Below are 17,166 nucleotides of genomic sequence, written 5' to 3'. Positions count from 1 at the left end.
TTACACAATTTGTACACACACTTAACAGACAGTTATCGCCATTTTTGTTAACAAGGAATTAAATCACACAATCATCAGATAACGCCCCATTATCTTTCAGTTTACCATTTTGCCAACAAACACGCAAAGGTTAACGTTCGCATGGATATGTCATCTGAATATGAATTTTAAAATTACATGTCCTATAGCTGTGTACGTTGCTCACTGATCAGAAAGACAGTTTGTCATTTTGTCATATGTGGTAAGTGGCTAAAGTAATTGACAACTCTGCACTCTGAATCGATTGTAGAAACACTTCTTGGACACTTGTGACAATTCTGGGGAAATAGGATGTAATTTTCTTCATAACTGTTTATATTGCTAATGAGTTGTAGCAACTAGTTTCATCCTTCTGTTTCAGTTTCATCCTTATTGTTTCAGATTCCAGCATCCGCAGTAATTTGCTTCCGTCCTTCTGTCAAGAAGTGGTTTCCTATTAGTTTGGGGCAGTTGTCTTGTTCATCGTTCGAGTAATCTGTTTTTTTTTTTGCAGGGGCCATTTTGCAGAGCTGCTTTATTACTGGCAATATGTAGGAATGGACAAAAGTTCAATGGCTGCTGCTTACTTTGAGTCTTTAAAGCAGTTTGAGAAGAACTGTGAAGGAGAGGACATGATCACACGGCTGGCAGATCTCTATGAAACGCTTGGGCGCTTTTTGAAAGACTTGGGTCTTTTGAGTCAGGTACTTATATTGAGTCCTATCAAGGTGAGGCGGCAAAACGTTAACCGTAGTCTCAAGGGATGCATGTTGTGGAAAGGAAGCTGTGGATAAAGGTGCCCCACTCTGCCTTCCCACCCGAGGCCTGAGCAGGGTGATTTTTCAACTGGAGCAAGGTGGGTGTGCTGGCCTGGGTTTGCCCTTTCCATTGTAAAACTGTGGACAGTTTGAGACAAGAAGGAGGGCAGTGGGAAGGCCATGTGGGGAGTTTTACCGCTCCTCTTTGAAACTCCTACCGAGCCTGTATCCTTGTCACAACCCCAATCACACCGTTCCATTCCACTACCCTGCTTCACTATACCCACCCTTGGTGGCCAGTTTGACCCTAATCTGAGCTTTAAACTACACATCCAAGACTGCCTTTTTCAATTCCACCACATTGCTTCACTCTGCTCCTACCTCCTTTTCACTGCTTTTCGAAATTTTATCCCCACCATCACCACCTATAGGGTGCTCCTGCAAATTGTCTGCAAGCTGCTGAGTTTCACTGACATAGCCAAACATTGTGCAAAAATGTGGAATGTCTGCATTATGTCTCACAGTACATCCCCGTTCTATATCTGCCCTATCCACAATCACCTCAATCTGTTCCCTACCCCTGAAATATCAAATTCACAAGCCCTAGTCCTTATCTAGAAGTCTCAATGGTCGTGCTCCTCCTTGCCTCCCATCACTAAGAGCCCACTTGTCTCTGTAGACACTTTAGAACTCTTGCATTACATTACCGATGCTGTATAAATGCTAGTAATTGTCATTGTTCCATTATAGCAACATCTCGATTGTAATGTTTTTTGACTTTTTCTGGTTAAATTTGATGCCATCCAGTAAAACATTCATTTTAATGCCGCAATGCCAAAAGACAGCCTGTAATCCTAACTGGCCAGCAGTAAATATGGCCATCACTGTATAATAAATCAAACCAGGTAAATGTTAACGCCCCCTTACCTGATCTATTATTATGTTTGGGTCACGAGCAGAATATTTTAACTGTTTGCAATCTTCCACACATATCTAGGCTGTTGCACCCTTGCAGCGTTCTCTGGAGATCCGAGAGAGTGCACTGGATCCAGATCACCCCAGTGTGGCTCAGTCCTTGCACCAGCTAGCTGGTGTGTATGTGCAGTGGAAGAAGTTTGAGAATGCAGAGCAGCTGTACAAGCAGGCACTGGAAATAAGTGAAAATGCCCACGGCTCGGTGCATCCAAGGGTCGCTCAGGAGCTGGATGCTCTCGCGATGCTTTATCAAAAACAAAATAAGTAAGTTCTTGATTACTATAGGGTACCTTTTACATTAGCAAATGTTACGACGAGTAGTTTGCCATTGTATTTTGCTGCCAGGAAGTTCAAAGCCTTAACTATCTTTCCAGAAGATTTTTTTTGTAGAAATGCTGGTTACCGAAATCAAACGCTAATTTCTTCTCCATACGTGTTGCACGACATTATAATTTGAAAGCATTATCAATAAATTAAAGTCATTTATTCATAAATATTGAATGCATATGCTTCAACTTCAGTGATGTTATAAGGTTGTATGCTGTTATGGATATATGACTTGCTCCTCCTGCCTCTTCATTCTCCTCTCCCTCCTCTACTTCCTCCTACTCCTCTTCCTCCTCCTTCCGTTTCTTTCTCTTCTTCTTTCCCCAATCCCTCCTTTTAACTTGGGGTGACTACAATCTTCACTGACCCACTGATACACTGCTGTGGATAGACTGCCACGTGTTAATCTCTGGAATACTCAAAAGTGTCCAAATTAGATTGTTAGTTTTACTTTAAAATTCCCTGAGACACGGTAATATTAGTTTACTGTCGTTCAATTTTATACACGCTGTTTCCTATTTTGAGGTACGAGCAAGTGGAACCATTGAGGAAACGGTCCATGAAGATCAGGCAGAAGGTTTCCAGGCAAAAAGGAAACGTGGTAAGGAATGAATGATGTAACCAATATAACTGAGTTAGTATTGTGTGCTGACATAATGTCAGGTGCATATTTGCATTAAAGAATAGCCATTTAAATGCCTATGTCATTTATCTGTACAGTATTTGCTTGGAATAAAAGGAAGTTTTTATCATTATCGATATTCTCCTGCTTTGGAAGCAGATTATAGTTAGGGTCCTCTTATGGAGCCTGTTTTTATTGCCAATTTAGAAACACAATTTTTCCATTGTTTTTCAATTTTATTCCAAGGACAAACAAAGGGAACAAAATTGATCTTAAATGCCCAAAACACCCAGTGTAAATTCAGATAAACTGTTTTTTGTTTTTATTTTGAATGCCACTTAATCTACCAGCACTAATGTACAACTATAGTTAAGCTATGAATCTAAAGATTTTAACAGACAGGTATTTACAAGTTACTACTTTTCAAAACCCCCACAATCTCTATTCGCTGATGAGGACATTACTGACATGTAGAATTATATCGCCTCCACTTAAGTTTGTAGCCATGATGTGGAGATGCCGGCGTTGGACTGGGGTGAGCACAGTAAGAAGTCTTACAACACCAGATTAAAGTCCAACCTGGACTTTAACCTGGTGTTGTAAGACTTCTTACTGTGCCCACTTAAGATTGTTCAAAGGATCTTGGACTCCAATCTGATCTGAATGTAAATAAAGTTTTCACTCTTGCGTAGTCTCCTCCCCCTGGTATAGAATCTTGCCTACATTCCTTGCCCTACGCAGACTGGTCTTTTATGCTGCTATTCTCTAGGATACTGTGCTTTCATCACCATAACAACAGAAATAGTGAGGGGGATTTGAAGTCTTTATTATGGATGGACAAATGGATTTGTAGAAAGATGGAATCTTGTCAACTTGCTGTTCGTTCAATAGACTGACACACAGTCACTAGAAGTGCAGTACAACACAGTTTACTAGAAAGTGCATCCTTATGAAGATAGATTATACCCTGGATAATTTAGGCCCCTTTTCTACCCAAACAAAGTGTTGAGTAACCGTTACAATCCTGATCTATTGGATATGGTTAATATTGACCCAACAACAATGAAAGAATGGTGATGTATTTCCAAGTTTAGATGGTGTGTGTGTGTGTTGGTGGGGAACATTGAGGTGCTCCCATGACATTATTGCTCTTGTTCTTCTCAGTGGTAGTGATTGCAGAGAAGGCAGGAGCTGTATACTTGTACATTCGTCATACTCCTGACACGGTACACTGGTGGTGATCTAGTTGGCAAGGATGCTGATGTACTAGATAGCTCTGACCCCGATGGTATCAAACTTTAGTGTAGTGCAGCCTCAACAAGCGACAAATCTGCTATCCCACTCCTAACTTAAGTCCTGTGGATAGTAGGGTCAGGAGGTGAACTTGTGAATAGATCACAGAGCACCCAAACTGTATCTACTCTTAACGGAAAATACTTTGGCTGAAGTAAATATTTATCCCTTGAAAGGGGATTTTGAAATTTGGGATGATTACTACTGTATTGAGGCATTTCTGCATAATGGTGATGTTTAAACAGTGACTGGTCAGTTATGTTAACATTTACATTTCACTCTTCAGCATGGTTTTGCTGTTCTTCGCCGCCGGGTTCTGCAGTTGGAGGAGCTTACCCTCGGGACTGAGTCAGCGGACACTGCTCGGATACTGAATGAACTGGGAGTTCTCTACTATCTTCAAAATAACATTGAGTAAGTGGATGTCATGAATGATGTATCGAAATATGTGGTAAGGAGAACCATCTAATGTTAATTTCAGTGTTAATTATCTCGCGATAACAGTAAATAATTTTACTCCTGGTTATTTTAAGAATAAACCGCTTCTCGGTTCCTTTATATCACAATGGCATGTTAATAGACAAACATCTAAAATTGTAGATACCTCCTGTTATATAGATCATGATTGGTTGAGTGACGATATTTGTTTTATGACTGTATGGTGAGTAGAGGTGTTGGATCTGACAGTGGACAATGCTGAAAAGCCTCATCAGTTTCAAAATGCAGATTCCAATTCTCACTACCTCCTCAACGTAGCACAACAGTGTGACCACCTGCACCCTGTCAGTACTCGGGCAAAGACCTGAGCAATGTCGTTACAACCTCCTCTCACAGTGTAGAAGTCTAGTGATAAGGTACTTTCGGTCTAGGGCTAAGTGTTGACAATTCAATGACATTCTTTTTTAAAAATCAATCGGTAAAAGAAACAAAAAGCACCACATTCGGGATTTATACAAAATGCATTCAAACCTTTCGCTTCTCTGTGCCTCCAACTGCATTGGTTCTCAGCTTTGGAATTCCATCTCTGCTCTTTTAAGATATCCTTAAAATCCACCTCTGTGACCAACTTGTCCTAATACTACTCGGTGTCCAAAGTAATTGAATGGTTGTTCCTGTGAAGCGTGTTGTGATGTTAAATGAATACAAGTTGTGGTTGTTGAATAGAATTTTGCTTTGAATTTTATTTTGTGGACTATTTCTCCCATCTTTCTGACCATCATTCAAATGGTCATTGGATAGGCATATGGACAATAAGGGAATAGTGTAGAGAGACTTTAGAGGGGTTTCACATGACGGCAAAACACCGAGGGCCGAAGGGCTTGTACTGTGCTGTAATGTTCTATGTTCTAATGTTCTATCTGATTTGGAAACGCGATGCTCTTGAGATGCTGGCTTCGAACGTCAAATGCTCTGATCTGAGAGTTTCAGCGAGTTGGGCACATTTCTCGCTAAACTTTGACAAGGGAAAAGGCAACACATCATTAGTTGTGTACGTCATTTTCTAACTCAGGATAACAATCTGCATCCTGTGCAATAAAATTGCGAAGGAAATGGGAGTAAAATTGTCGTACTTCTTTAAATTGAATTAAGAATATAAACATGTTGCCATCCTAGTCCCGAGTTAATATGTCAAAAAATAGTGGTGACAGGCCTTACAGAGGATTTTCTTTTTCAATATAGGACAGCAGAAACCTTCTTTAAACGATCATTGGAAATGAGGGAACAGACTCTTGGTTGTGACCACCCCGATTGCGCACAGTCCTTGAATAACCTGGCAGCCTTGTATAACGAGAAAAAGGAGCATGAGAAAGCTGAGGAGCTGTACGAGAGAGCACTGGACATTCGCCGTGTCGCCCTGGCACCTGATCATCCCTCTGTGGCTTACACCATCAAACATCTGGCGGTGTTGTACAAAAAGAAAGTGAGTTTGCCCGACGCTGGATTCTTTCCGTCTCCCACAATTTTTTCCCAACACAGCGAGCTGTGACGGATCCTGAAAGTAGTGGAGTTCACTGGCACAAATACAGCAAACTGCAGCATAATTGCCCATTTCTGAATGAGACCAAATCATGTCCCCTAGCTACATTTTCGAATTCTCTTCAACTGATTTCGCATTAGCTTTATCTATCAGTTAGATTGAAAATGAACCTGATTCAGGAATTAATGTATGTTGCAGAATGATGCTGCAGAAGTCAGAAAACTAAAGTGCATCATTATTCCCAAGTGATAAACATGTATTCCTTTATAATTCAACATTTAAAGCAGCGATTTTCAAAATGAACATGACCAGTAATTAGCTACAGTTCACAGAGGCATCTCTTTCCATTAGAGGGAGACATAGGGGTATAACTCTGCAAGCATGAGGCAAGGCAAGGAGGCAGGTCTCCATGAAAATGACTAAAACAGCATTGTGATGTTTTGTTGGAAGTTAGGAACTGGAGGAGGCCATTTAACCTCTGGAACCGGTGCTGAAATTCAGTGAGATTGTGTTTAACCTGGAACATGACTTTACATAGCTGTCTGTGCCCCGCATCCCTGAAACCTTTTTTTAAAAAAAATTAAAAAATTTAGAATACCCAATTCATTTTTTCCAATTAAGGGCAATTTAGCGTGGCCAGTCCACCTACGCTACACATCTTTAGATTGTGGGAGCGAAACCCGCGCAAACACGTGGAGAATGTGCAAACTCCACATGGACAGTGACCCAGAGCTGGGATTGAACCTGGGACCTTGGTGCTGTGGGGCAGCAGTGCTAGCCACTGCGCCATCGTGCTGCCCCCTTAACACCTTCTGATAATAAAAATCTTAACCAATCTCAGTTTTAAGTTTAGCAGTTGAGCCAGCAACAGTTGCCGTCTGTGGAAGACCGTTCCAAATTTCCAGCCAAGTTTTGTGTGTAAAAGTGTTTCGGAACTTCAACCTTGAAAGGTCAGGCTCTTATTTTGAAATTATGTGCCCATAGCTTGGGACTCCCCAACCAGTGGAAATAGTTTCTCTCCATCTACACTATTAGTTCCCCTTCATACCTTGAAAACTTTGATAAAATCATTCATTCATTTTTTTAAATTCCAGGGAATGCAATCCTTGTTTGTTTCTGTAGGCATCGAGGAGACATTTGTAAATTCACAAATTTACACATTAGACTATAATAGTCTCACCATTCTTATTCGGTTGCAGTTTTGCTTCAGGAAAGCAAAATAAATCTCTTATACTTCCCTTTAAATGACCTTACAGCATCACTGGGGTTTATTGGCAGCTGGACTTTCCAATAATTCATGTCCCTAGGGTTCTGCTGCAGCCGATACCTACGTTGCCGAACACGAAAATACTCCAGACCCAAGTCACTGCTGTTCCCACATTAGTCCCATTAAGGCGAAAGTGTCGTTACGTTTTAGCTTGTCTCAGCGGAGCAATCTCACCTCTGAGACAGATGGCCGTGGGCCCAGGTACCAGTGCAGGAGATGGCCACATAATCGCCACAGTATTGAAAGGGTGCTGCATTGTCAGAGATGCCGATTTTTGGATCAAGCCAAAAGAGGAGAATTTATTCCTCAACCACTACATGTTAAAAACACATGAATTTATCATTCATGACTCCTTGAAAGGGCAGCACGATGGCGCAGTGGTTAGTACTGGGACTGCGGCGCTGAGGGCCGGGTTCGAATCCCGGCCTTGTGTCACTGTTCATGTGGAGTTTACACATTCTCCCCGTTTCTGCGTGGGTTTCACCCCAACAACCCAAAGATGTGCAGGTTAGGTGGATTGGCCACGCTAAATTGCCCCTTAATTGGAAAAAAAATAATTGCGCACTTTAAATTTATTTTTAAAAATTTATGACTCCTTGAAGGTGAACTTCAGGAAATATGGCATGTCTACCATTAACTGGGAGAAACATCCACAAGAAATAACTATTGTGGAGCGATCCTGAGTAGTGGTGTTGCTTCCTTTGAACAGCGAAGATTACAGGCAGCTAAAGACAAAGGGAAAGCTAGAAGGGGCGGGATTCTCCCCTACACGGCGGGGCGGGGGGTCCCGGCGTAGCGGAGTGGCGCCAATCACTCTGGCGTTGGGCCTCCCCAAAGGTGCGGAATTCTCCGCACCTTTAGGGGCCAAGCCCTCACATTGAGGGGCTAGGCCCGCGCCGGAGTAGTTGGCGCCACGCCGACTGGCGCCAAAACCGGCGGCAACAGCCTTTGACGTCCGCCGGCCGGCGCCGGGGCTGGCTGAAAGGCCTTCGCCGGTTCGCGCATGCGCCGGTGCGTCAGCGGCCGTTGACGCCACCACCGGCGCATGCGCGGTAGGCGGTCTCCTCCGCCTCCGCCATGGTGGAGGCCGTGACGGCAGCGGAAGAAAAAGAGTGCCCCCACGGCACTGGCCCCCAGGCCGATCGGTGGACCCCGATCGCGGGCCAGGCCACCATGGGGGCACCCGCCGGGGTCCGATCGCCCCCCCCCCCCCCCCCCAGGATCTCGGGGGCCCGCTTGCTCCGCCACCAGAGGTGGCCACCACGTCGACGTGATTGGTCTCTTAGCGGCAGGACTTCGGCCCATCACGGGCCGGAGAATCGCCGCGGGGGACACGCCGATCGGCGCGGCGTGATTCCCGCTCCTGCCGATTCCCACGTGGAGGAGAATTCCGGCCACGGCGGGGGCGGGATTTACGCCGGCCCCGGGCGATTCTCCGACCCTGCGGGGGGGTCTGAGGATTCTGCCCAAGGACTGGATAGCTCAACAATTCATCCTTGCCAGCATTATGGAAAGCCATGCAGGTGTAGAATACACAACAGATGACCCTACACATGTAAGAAACAGCCATGTTCTGTAACAAAAGGAAACAGTCACCAACGATAATGATCAATTTTCTCATCACTGTTTACATGGCTGCTTTGTGAAAATTGTATGCCGCTTTAGGCCACATAACATCAAATGACTACACGTGAAAGTAATTTTTTGTCTGTGAAGCACTTTAAGACATCATGAGGAAGTGTTAGGGACTATTTTGCAAGTTATTTCTTCAAGGTGTGAGTGGATGTGCGACATTTGGCTAAGTGAATGTTTGAGGTTTTAATAGAATTTTGCAGTGTAAAATCCTATAACTTGATTGAAACAATGTGTAATACTCATTTGAATCAGTGACAGCGGGTAGACTTATGTGGTAGGATGTGATATTTCTTTTATAAACATAGAACATGCAAATTAGGAGCAGGAGTAAACCATTCAGCCCTTCAAGCCAGCTCTGCCATTCTGTCAGATCACAGCTGACCTGTTTGTGTTAAGTTACATATTTCCCATCTATCCCTGATAACCGTAGGTTCTTGTTGGGCAAGGGAATCAATCTATCTCTGCCTTAAAAATATTCAGTGGTCCTGCTTCCACCGCCTTCTGAGGCAGAACGTTCCAAAGTCGCAAAACCCTCTGAAAGAAAGACATTCTCCCCATCACCATCCTATTGGGGGGCGGGAGCAGGGAATTTCAAAACAGTGCCCCCTCTAGCTCTGGACTCGCCCGAAAGAAGGGAAATAATTTCTGAGTCTACCTTGTCAATACCATTCAGGGTTTTGTATACTACAATCAAGTCACCCCTCACTCTTCTAAACTCAGGTGGCGACAAGTCCAGCCATTCCAACCTATCCTCATAAGACAATCTGTTTATTCCAGTATTAATCTAGTAAACCTCCTCTAAACCACCTCCAACACACTTAAGTCCTTCCTTAAATAAGGAGACCACAACTTGACGCGATGCGGTCTCACCAATACCCTGTATAACTGAAGCATAACATTATTACTTTTATGTTCAATTCCTCTTGCAATAAAGGATAGCTTTCCATTAGCCTTCTTGATTATACGCTGCACTTGAATACTTTTTTGTAACTCATGCACGAGAACACCGAGATCCCGCTGCACCTCCACATTCTGCAGCCGTTCTCCATTTAAGTAATACTCTGCTTTTTTATTCTTCCTGCCAAAGTGAACAACTTCATACTTTCCCACATTATATTCCATCTGCCACTTTTTCCCACTCACTCAACCGATCTGTGACCTCCTGCAACTCCGTATGTCTTCACAGCGTACTTTACTACCTCTGTGTCGTTTGCAAATTTAGCTACCACGCTTTTGCTGCCCTGATCTAAGTCATTGATGTAAAACGTTGAGGTCCCAGCACAGACCTCTGCGGGACTCTGCTCGTCACATACTGCCAATCAGAAAAAAAACATTTATGTGCACTCTGTTTGCTGCCTGCCAGCTAATCCTCTACCTAGGCTGTTACATCCTACACCATGAGCTTTTAATAACCTTTGATGTGGTACCTTATCAAAAGATCAGGGTTTCATGAAACAAAGATTACAATAAATCTTCTAACCCATAGGCAGTAAAATACATGAAATGTTTCTTGTTTTGCCACGAATGCTGAACTGTCTCCTCACATGTTAATCCTTTGTTCTTAATTTACAGGGAAAATTGGAAAAGGCAGTTCCTTTATGCCAACTGGCAGTTGAAATTCGTCAGAAATCCTTTGGCCCAAAGCACCCGAGTGTGGCCACTGCCCTGGTGAATTTGGCTGTGCTGTACTGTCAGTTGGTATGTTGACTGTTGGCTTCACTACACTTGACTGCTCCATTATTTATTAAGTGGTTATAAAGTGTAGAACTGTTTGCACTATATTGGGTAAGGCTGAACAGCAAAAGTGGATTTCGGGCAACTTGTCAGTACAGGCAGTTTTGAATGAAATGCCGATACGGCAAGATAAAAATCTTTATTACCGTGGCACTTGCTGAATGCAACTGACTTTAGATACATTATTGTGAGGAGCAAGGCACTAAACGTTCTGCCACGTTTTTCGAGGTGGGGCAGAGAAGGCAGATCAGGGGAATAAAAGCTGAAGATGAATAATCAGGAAAGTAACCAGGCTAGGTCAAGTAATAAGGGATAATGTTATGAGTTCATGCCTCACCTGCCTGGAGTACAGATCTGGGTGGAATTCTCTGATAATGGGGCGATGTCCCCGGGCCCGTGAGGAAACGGGCGTGAATCACTCTGGACTTTTTTCCAGACATTCCACAGTGATTCACTTACCTGAAGGGGGCCAGCAGGGCGTCGGAGTAGCCCTCGCAGCTCCGGCTGCTGATACGGGGCCCTGCACTACCGGCCGGGTGTCCACGCATGCACACGCAGGCGGCCGCCCCGCGCAATAGGGCGGACCCACACAGCGGACCGGCCCACACAATATAGGCCCCCCCCCCCCCCCTGAGATTGCGTGTGCCTGCCGATCGGTGGCCTCCGATCGCGAGCCTGGCTGCCTGGAGGCCCCCCCTCTCCCCCGGTGAAGGATCGCCCCCCCCACCAGGGAAGCCGCGGACTGAGACTGCTGCCGCCACTCCGAGTACCCGCAAGGTAGAACCATGAGAGAACCACGCGGCGGGAACTCGGCCAGTTGTCTGCGGAGAATCGGTGCAGGGGCCTCTTTCAATGGCCCCCGACTGGTACGTGTGGTTGGTGGCGATTCACCGGGGATCGGAGAATAGCAGGAGTGGCATAGGGCCAGATTTTGGCATTGATGCCCGTTCTCCGCCCCCCGCGCCAAGCCCGATTTTGGTGCGGAGGTCCGGAGAATCCCGCCCCTGGAATTTGAACATACACCTCCCATAATTTTCCACATTTTCCAATAGGATGTAATAGAGCAGGAAGGTTTTCTGTGCTCGCAAGATGTCGGATGATTAGAAGGAAGGGGTTCACAATTTTTCTGCAATGAATACGATGAATTTCAGGTCATAGTTTTACATCTATATTGGCACATTGCAAAAGAGATTATACATTTGTACAAGGGATGAGACAGGTCCATTTATTGGATGGACATTGAGCTATGGAAAGACCCATTAGCAGGGTACCAGATTTGATAGGTTAAACTTGTGACAAAAAGTTTGGAAAATTAGCTTATGCCAGGGGAAATTAAAGGGGATTCTCATGGAAGTTTTCAAAATTGAGTTATTTTACACTCTTGGAATGTTGGCATCATTGGCAAGGATGTCATCTATCGTCCTACCTGGTTTGCCCGAGGAAGATGTGATATGACTTGGTGGGACACTATACTGGACAATTAAGAATCAACAAAGTGAGCACATATAGGCGAGACCTGGTAAGGATTGAAGATTTTCACCTGTAAAAGATCACCTGTGACCGTGCAGCACCTTCTGTACTGTGTGTGTTCATCAGTAGTGAGTATTTAAATGGTGATCTGTTAACTCAGGTGCATGTTCAGTTGCCCAAAATGGTCATTGCCAATTTCTGTAAAATGACTAGTCCTTGTGACAGTGTTATCCTTGAGAACATGTTTTCTCATGCTAATGAGTGATATTCTGAGACTAAACGATAGTGTGCGGAATAAACATTGTAGCAGAGTATCATTGCTCATATGAGGCACAAATAATTCCATTCATTAATAAAACTATGAGCAATTTTGATATAAAGGCATCTTTACGCCCTTGGTTTTAGAAACAAATGTCATAAACGTGTCTGTATCCTGCAGAAAAAGCACACTGAAGCTTTACCACTGTACGAACGTGCTCTGAAGATCTATGAGGACAGCCTGGGTCGTTGCCATCCCAGGGTGGGAGAGACACTGAAGAATTTAGCAGTGTTAAGGTAAGGATGAAAGCTGTACTGAGCTCCGTCTTTATAGTTGTCAGAGGCAGAAAGACATCCTGGCCATGTATTTGCTTTTACATGATGACTGTACCCCGGTCTGACTTGCTCTGTAACACATGGTATGTTGCCAAGATACATTTCAGGTATTTAAGACGGGCATGACACACTGGGCTGTGTTTCCGTTTAGCTGATGAGGCAAGACTGGAGAGCAGACTTTACAAGGCGGCGCTGCCTCAATCATAGAAGAATGCCGACAGTGCAGAAGGAGGCCATTCGGCCCACCGAGTCTGCACGGGCCCTTGGAAAGAGCACCCTACTTAAGCCCATGCCTCCACCCTATCCCAGTAACCCCACATAGCCTTTTAGACACAAAGGGGCAATTTAGCGTGGCCAATCCACCTAACTTGCACATCTTTGGACTGTGGGAGGAAACCGGAGCACCCGGAGGAAACCCACAGAGACACGGGAGAATAAGCAAACTCCAGTCACCCAGACACGGGGACAAAGTGCAAACTCCAGACAGACAGTCACCCAAGGCCGGAATTGAACCTGGGTCCCTGGAGCTGTGAGGCAACAGTGCTAACCACTGTGGCACCTTGTTGATTTTGGAAGAGACGGTGGGCCCTGTGTGCTGGACATTTGCCCACATATGTGAGCTAACCAGTTAAGTTCCTTAGTGGGTCCCAGCCCGGGTTACTGTCTGTGGAGTTTGCACATTCTCTCAGTGTCTGCGAGGTTTCACCCCCACAACCCAAAGATGTGCAGGTTAGGTGGATTGGCCATGCTAAATTGCCCCATAATTGAAACAAAAATAATTGGATACTCTGAGTTTATTTTTAAAAGTTCCCCAAGGGCTTAAGGATGCACTCCTGAAGCCAACCAAATTTTCAACCTGGCACATCGGCTACCCACCGCACTCCGAGGTGGTCATTAAACTGTGGTGTTCTCCTAGTTGTAGAATCTCTTTGGGATGTGCTGCTCTGCAAATTGCCTACCACTGCAGCAGTGCCTGTTATTGTGCGGGGACGGGGAGGCATTTTCCCCTTGATATCTGAAGACCCTAACCCTCTTGCCCTTTACTTTTGACTTTGTGGCTGGAGACCGGGAACGAAGGCACCCTTACACCTCCCAACTACTTTGGCAGCTTCTACCTCTTGATGGTAGGGTTGCCAGTCTGTTGGTGCTGGATGGTTTCCTATTGGCCCTTCAGACTAAGGACCTGTCTGCCATCCTAAATTGGACAGGATTCTTTTTTTTTTTTAATTACTTTTTCTGTGTTACAAAGGCAGAGATCAGAGTGTGGACAGGGGCAACCCCCTAATCCAGCTCCTTGCTTGCTCAAAAAAACAATTCAAATTCAAATTGAATCAATTTGTGGTCCCCACAAGAGAGACATACCAGATCCAGGCATTACACCTGATCCCAAGCTTGATCTTAGCCAAAAGGCCGGGAAGCAATAATCGGATAGGATTCTGCCGGCATTCGTGGCTTCCTGACCAGTATTTCAATGGTCCATGGGGCCAAGGTGTGCAGGAGGGCAGATTACTTAGATCACGTCGTGAGGGAAGATTGTGTGAGGAATGGAGAAGAGCAGATAGAGAGAGGTGACATTACAATTGTAAATTATGATATGCATACCCTATACATTAGCTATACTATCAAAATGGCATCATCAAAATAAAACCTAATCTGATATATGAATTCACAGAATTTAAATTAGCTAAATGTAAATTCCGATTGGATACTCTTGAAAATCATGGGTGTGAACTGGTGACCTGCCATGTCTGAGAAAAAGGATGTAAATTAGAGAATTTTGCACAGTTGACTTGGTTTGATGTGATATTGATTATTTGCAAAACCTAAGTGCACCAAATGAGTGATATTCAGATCCCCTTTCGCATTAGTGTACCAGACGAGGAGACTGATGTTACCTTGCAATTTACTTCACAGCTACGAGGAGGCCAATTTTGAAAAGGCTGCTGAGTTGTACAAGAGAGCGATGGATATCAAGGAAGCGGAGGCCTCGGTGGTGGGTGGGAAAGCTCTTTCAAGGCATTCATCCACTGGAGACACTTTCAGTTTAAGAAATGCTCTGGGTCCTAACCCCTACCTGGAATTGGGATACAGGTGACCTGCAGAAAGGAACGGACAGCAGAAGCTGGACATGTGAACCATTTCGGGACAAAGTGTCATTTTTGTATTTACAGCTGCCCTGAACACAGTATGTTGTTGCACCAAGCCTGAATTATATTTAAGTTTAAAATGGAAATTTTCCATGAAACTGAAGTAATTATGTATCTATGAACATGAAGAAATGTATCAGAACGAAAAATGAAGGACAAGCCTTTGGCACATTGGAGAGAAGACAAAGTCCTTTCTGCCAGTCACTGGGATCACGTTATCCAACTTCTGTCTTGAATTGGCTGAACATACTTATAAATGAAGAATTCATACAATACCACAGCTTTGTAAAAAGAAACCAGATTTCCCATGAGCATTTTTGACATTTGTACCAGTGCTAATTTTGTATATCAGTGTTTTATTATTGAATATAAATTTCTCAAAGTCTCACTTAAATAGAACATGAAATATCCTTCTTCCTTTGAAGGGAAAACATGTTTGAAGGAAACTTCCAGCTTCCCGAGACCTCCGTGAAGTAGGCTGTACAAAAGGGTCGTGACATATATTTCTTTACACGCAGTACCTCAATGTTAAATACAGCACTTAAACATTTGGTGTTCTCACCGGTTTTGCCACCGAAATTTGTGTCTTTGTCTCAGTCAACTTTTCCCAAATCCAATCATCCTCCCATCTGCATCTATCCCACAAAATATCCTGTTTACCTGTCAACACCATCCTTGTTGACCTCCGTTGTCTTGCAATCTATCAGTCTTCAGATCCTCCATCTTGTCTCCAATGGCCTCACTTCTGTACCCGAGACCCAGCTTGCATCCTCCACTCTTCCCGTTCTGGTTTGAAGTGTTGTGCTCTTGGTGTTCACATAAAGGACAGCACCTCTGGTATAGTACTCCGAGGTAGGGAACTTTATTTTGATATTGCAATCATGCAGACTAATGTCAGACAACTCACTTCACTGACAATGCACTGATGAATTGCAAGGTCAGAGAGTCCCTACGTTGCAGAAGGAGGCAATTCAGCCCAGTGTCTGCACCGACTCTGAAAGAGCCCAGCTTTGTAGGCCCACTCACTCAATCTTCGTAACCCAGTAATTTTATCGAACCGTTGGACACTGAGCATGGTCACCAAGGAGAAATTTTAGCATAGCCAATCCACCTAACCAGTACATCTTTGGACTGTGGGGGGGCAGCATGGTGGCCCAGTAGTTAGCACTGCTGCCTCACAGCACCGAGGTCCCAGGTTCGATCCCGGCTCTGGGTCACTGTCCGTGTGGAGTTTGAACATTCTCCCGGTGTTTGTGTGGGTTTCACCCCCATAACCAAAGATGTGCAGGGTGGGTGGATTGGCCACGCTAAATTGCCCCTTAATTGGAAAAAATGAATTTGGTACTCTTACTTTTTAAAAAATCTTTGGACTGTGGGAGGAAACCGGAGCACCCGGAGGAAACCCACGCAGGCACCGGGAGAACGTGCAAATTCCGCATAATCACCCGAGTCTGGAATTGAACCCAGGTTTCGGGTGCTGTGAGGCAGCAGTGCCAAGCACCGTGCTGCGTTCTGGTTAAATGGGCATGGTTAATAGGTAAACCTGGTCATTTGTGGGGGGGTATTCTTAATACTGAGGCCTGCAATAAAAAGTATGTTAATAAATTTGTGGATGGATGTGTATTTAGGAAATTATTTTCATTATAGATAATTGTGAGGTGGTATGAGGAACATAGAATACAGAATCCGAACCCTTAGAAAATGAGTTACAGGGTGGGGCACAATGGGTCTCGTGCCACGATTGTTAAAATAAGCAGCACAGGTTAATAAGGCCTAAAGAATGCAAAGGACTGAGCTTTGCTTCTAGCGTGACAGAATTGAAAAACAAAGATGGTATGTTACACTTATATCGAATCTTTGTTAGACCAGAAGATGACTGTGTCAACACATCTGGTCTGCATGTTACAAAAAGAGTACAGGCACTCACTGGAGAAGGTGAGAAAAAATGAATTACGAGGATGATCAGAATTGAGAATTTGGAACTTTTTGGTAAGGATTAAACAGACTGGAGCTCGTTCCCAGAAAGAGAGCGGTGATGTGATTGGATATGGGACTATGGAGTTTGATAGGGTGCAGAGGATATCTCCACTTGTGCGAATATTTGAAACTAGGGTCCATAAATCTAAGATAGTCCCTCAAATCCAATAGAGAACTGAGGAGAAACTTTCCAGAGAATAGTTAGAATATGGAATTAGCTATAAGACAGAGTGGTTGAGGTGAATATCACACATACATTTGAAAGGAGTGGAAAGACATGTGGATGAGGTTAGACGTGTAGGGTAGTAGGAGGTTCATGAGCATAAACACAGGCCTGTTTGTGTGCTGCAAACTGCTCTACACACCTACCC

The 17,166-nt window shown here is 44.3% G+C and overlaps 1 protein-coding gene across 2 annotated transcripts in view; it reads left to right on the top strand.

Moving 5' to 3' along the window:
- Positions 1–15,397, top strand: part of nphp3 (nephronophthisis 3) — a 67,289-nt gene extending 51,892 nt beyond the window's left edge. Inside the window, exons 21-29 of one of the 2 annotated variants that reach the window (XR_005460605.1) lie at positions 533–722; positions 1,774–2,015; positions 2,604–2,679; positions 4,280–4,407; positions 5,674–5,914; positions 10,446–10,571; positions 12,517–12,632; positions 14,586–14,856; positions 14,897–15,397. Coding sequence is in view for 1 of the 2 variants with exons in the window: in XM_038796616.1 (XP_038652544.1) it covers positions 533–722; positions 1,774–2,015; positions 2,604–2,679; positions 4,280–4,407; positions 5,674–5,914; positions 10,446–10,571; positions 12,517–12,632; positions 14,586–14,766 (1,300 nt within the window). In the remaining variant the exon portion in view is untranslated. Of the gene's footprint in view, positions 1–532; positions 723–1,773; positions 2,016–2,603; positions 2,680–4,279; positions 4,408–5,673; positions 5,915–10,445; positions 10,572–12,516; positions 12,633–14,585 lie in introns of both variants that reach the window. The other variant, XM_038796616.1, reaches the window with a different exon arrangement.
- The last annotated feature ends 1,769 nt before the right edge of the window (positions 15,398–17,166 follow it).

This window comes from Scyliorhinus canicula, chromosome 5 (assembly GCF_902713615.1).
Source record: "Scyliorhinus canicula chromosome 5, sScyCan1.1, whole genome shotgun sequence".
NCBI lineage: Eukaryota > Metazoa > Chordata > Chondrichthyes > Carcharhiniformes > Scyliorhinidae > Scyliorhinus > Scyliorhinus canicula.
The sequence above is the reverse complement of the archived record's forward strand: the minus strand, read 5'-3'. Positions and strand labels throughout refer to the sequence as shown.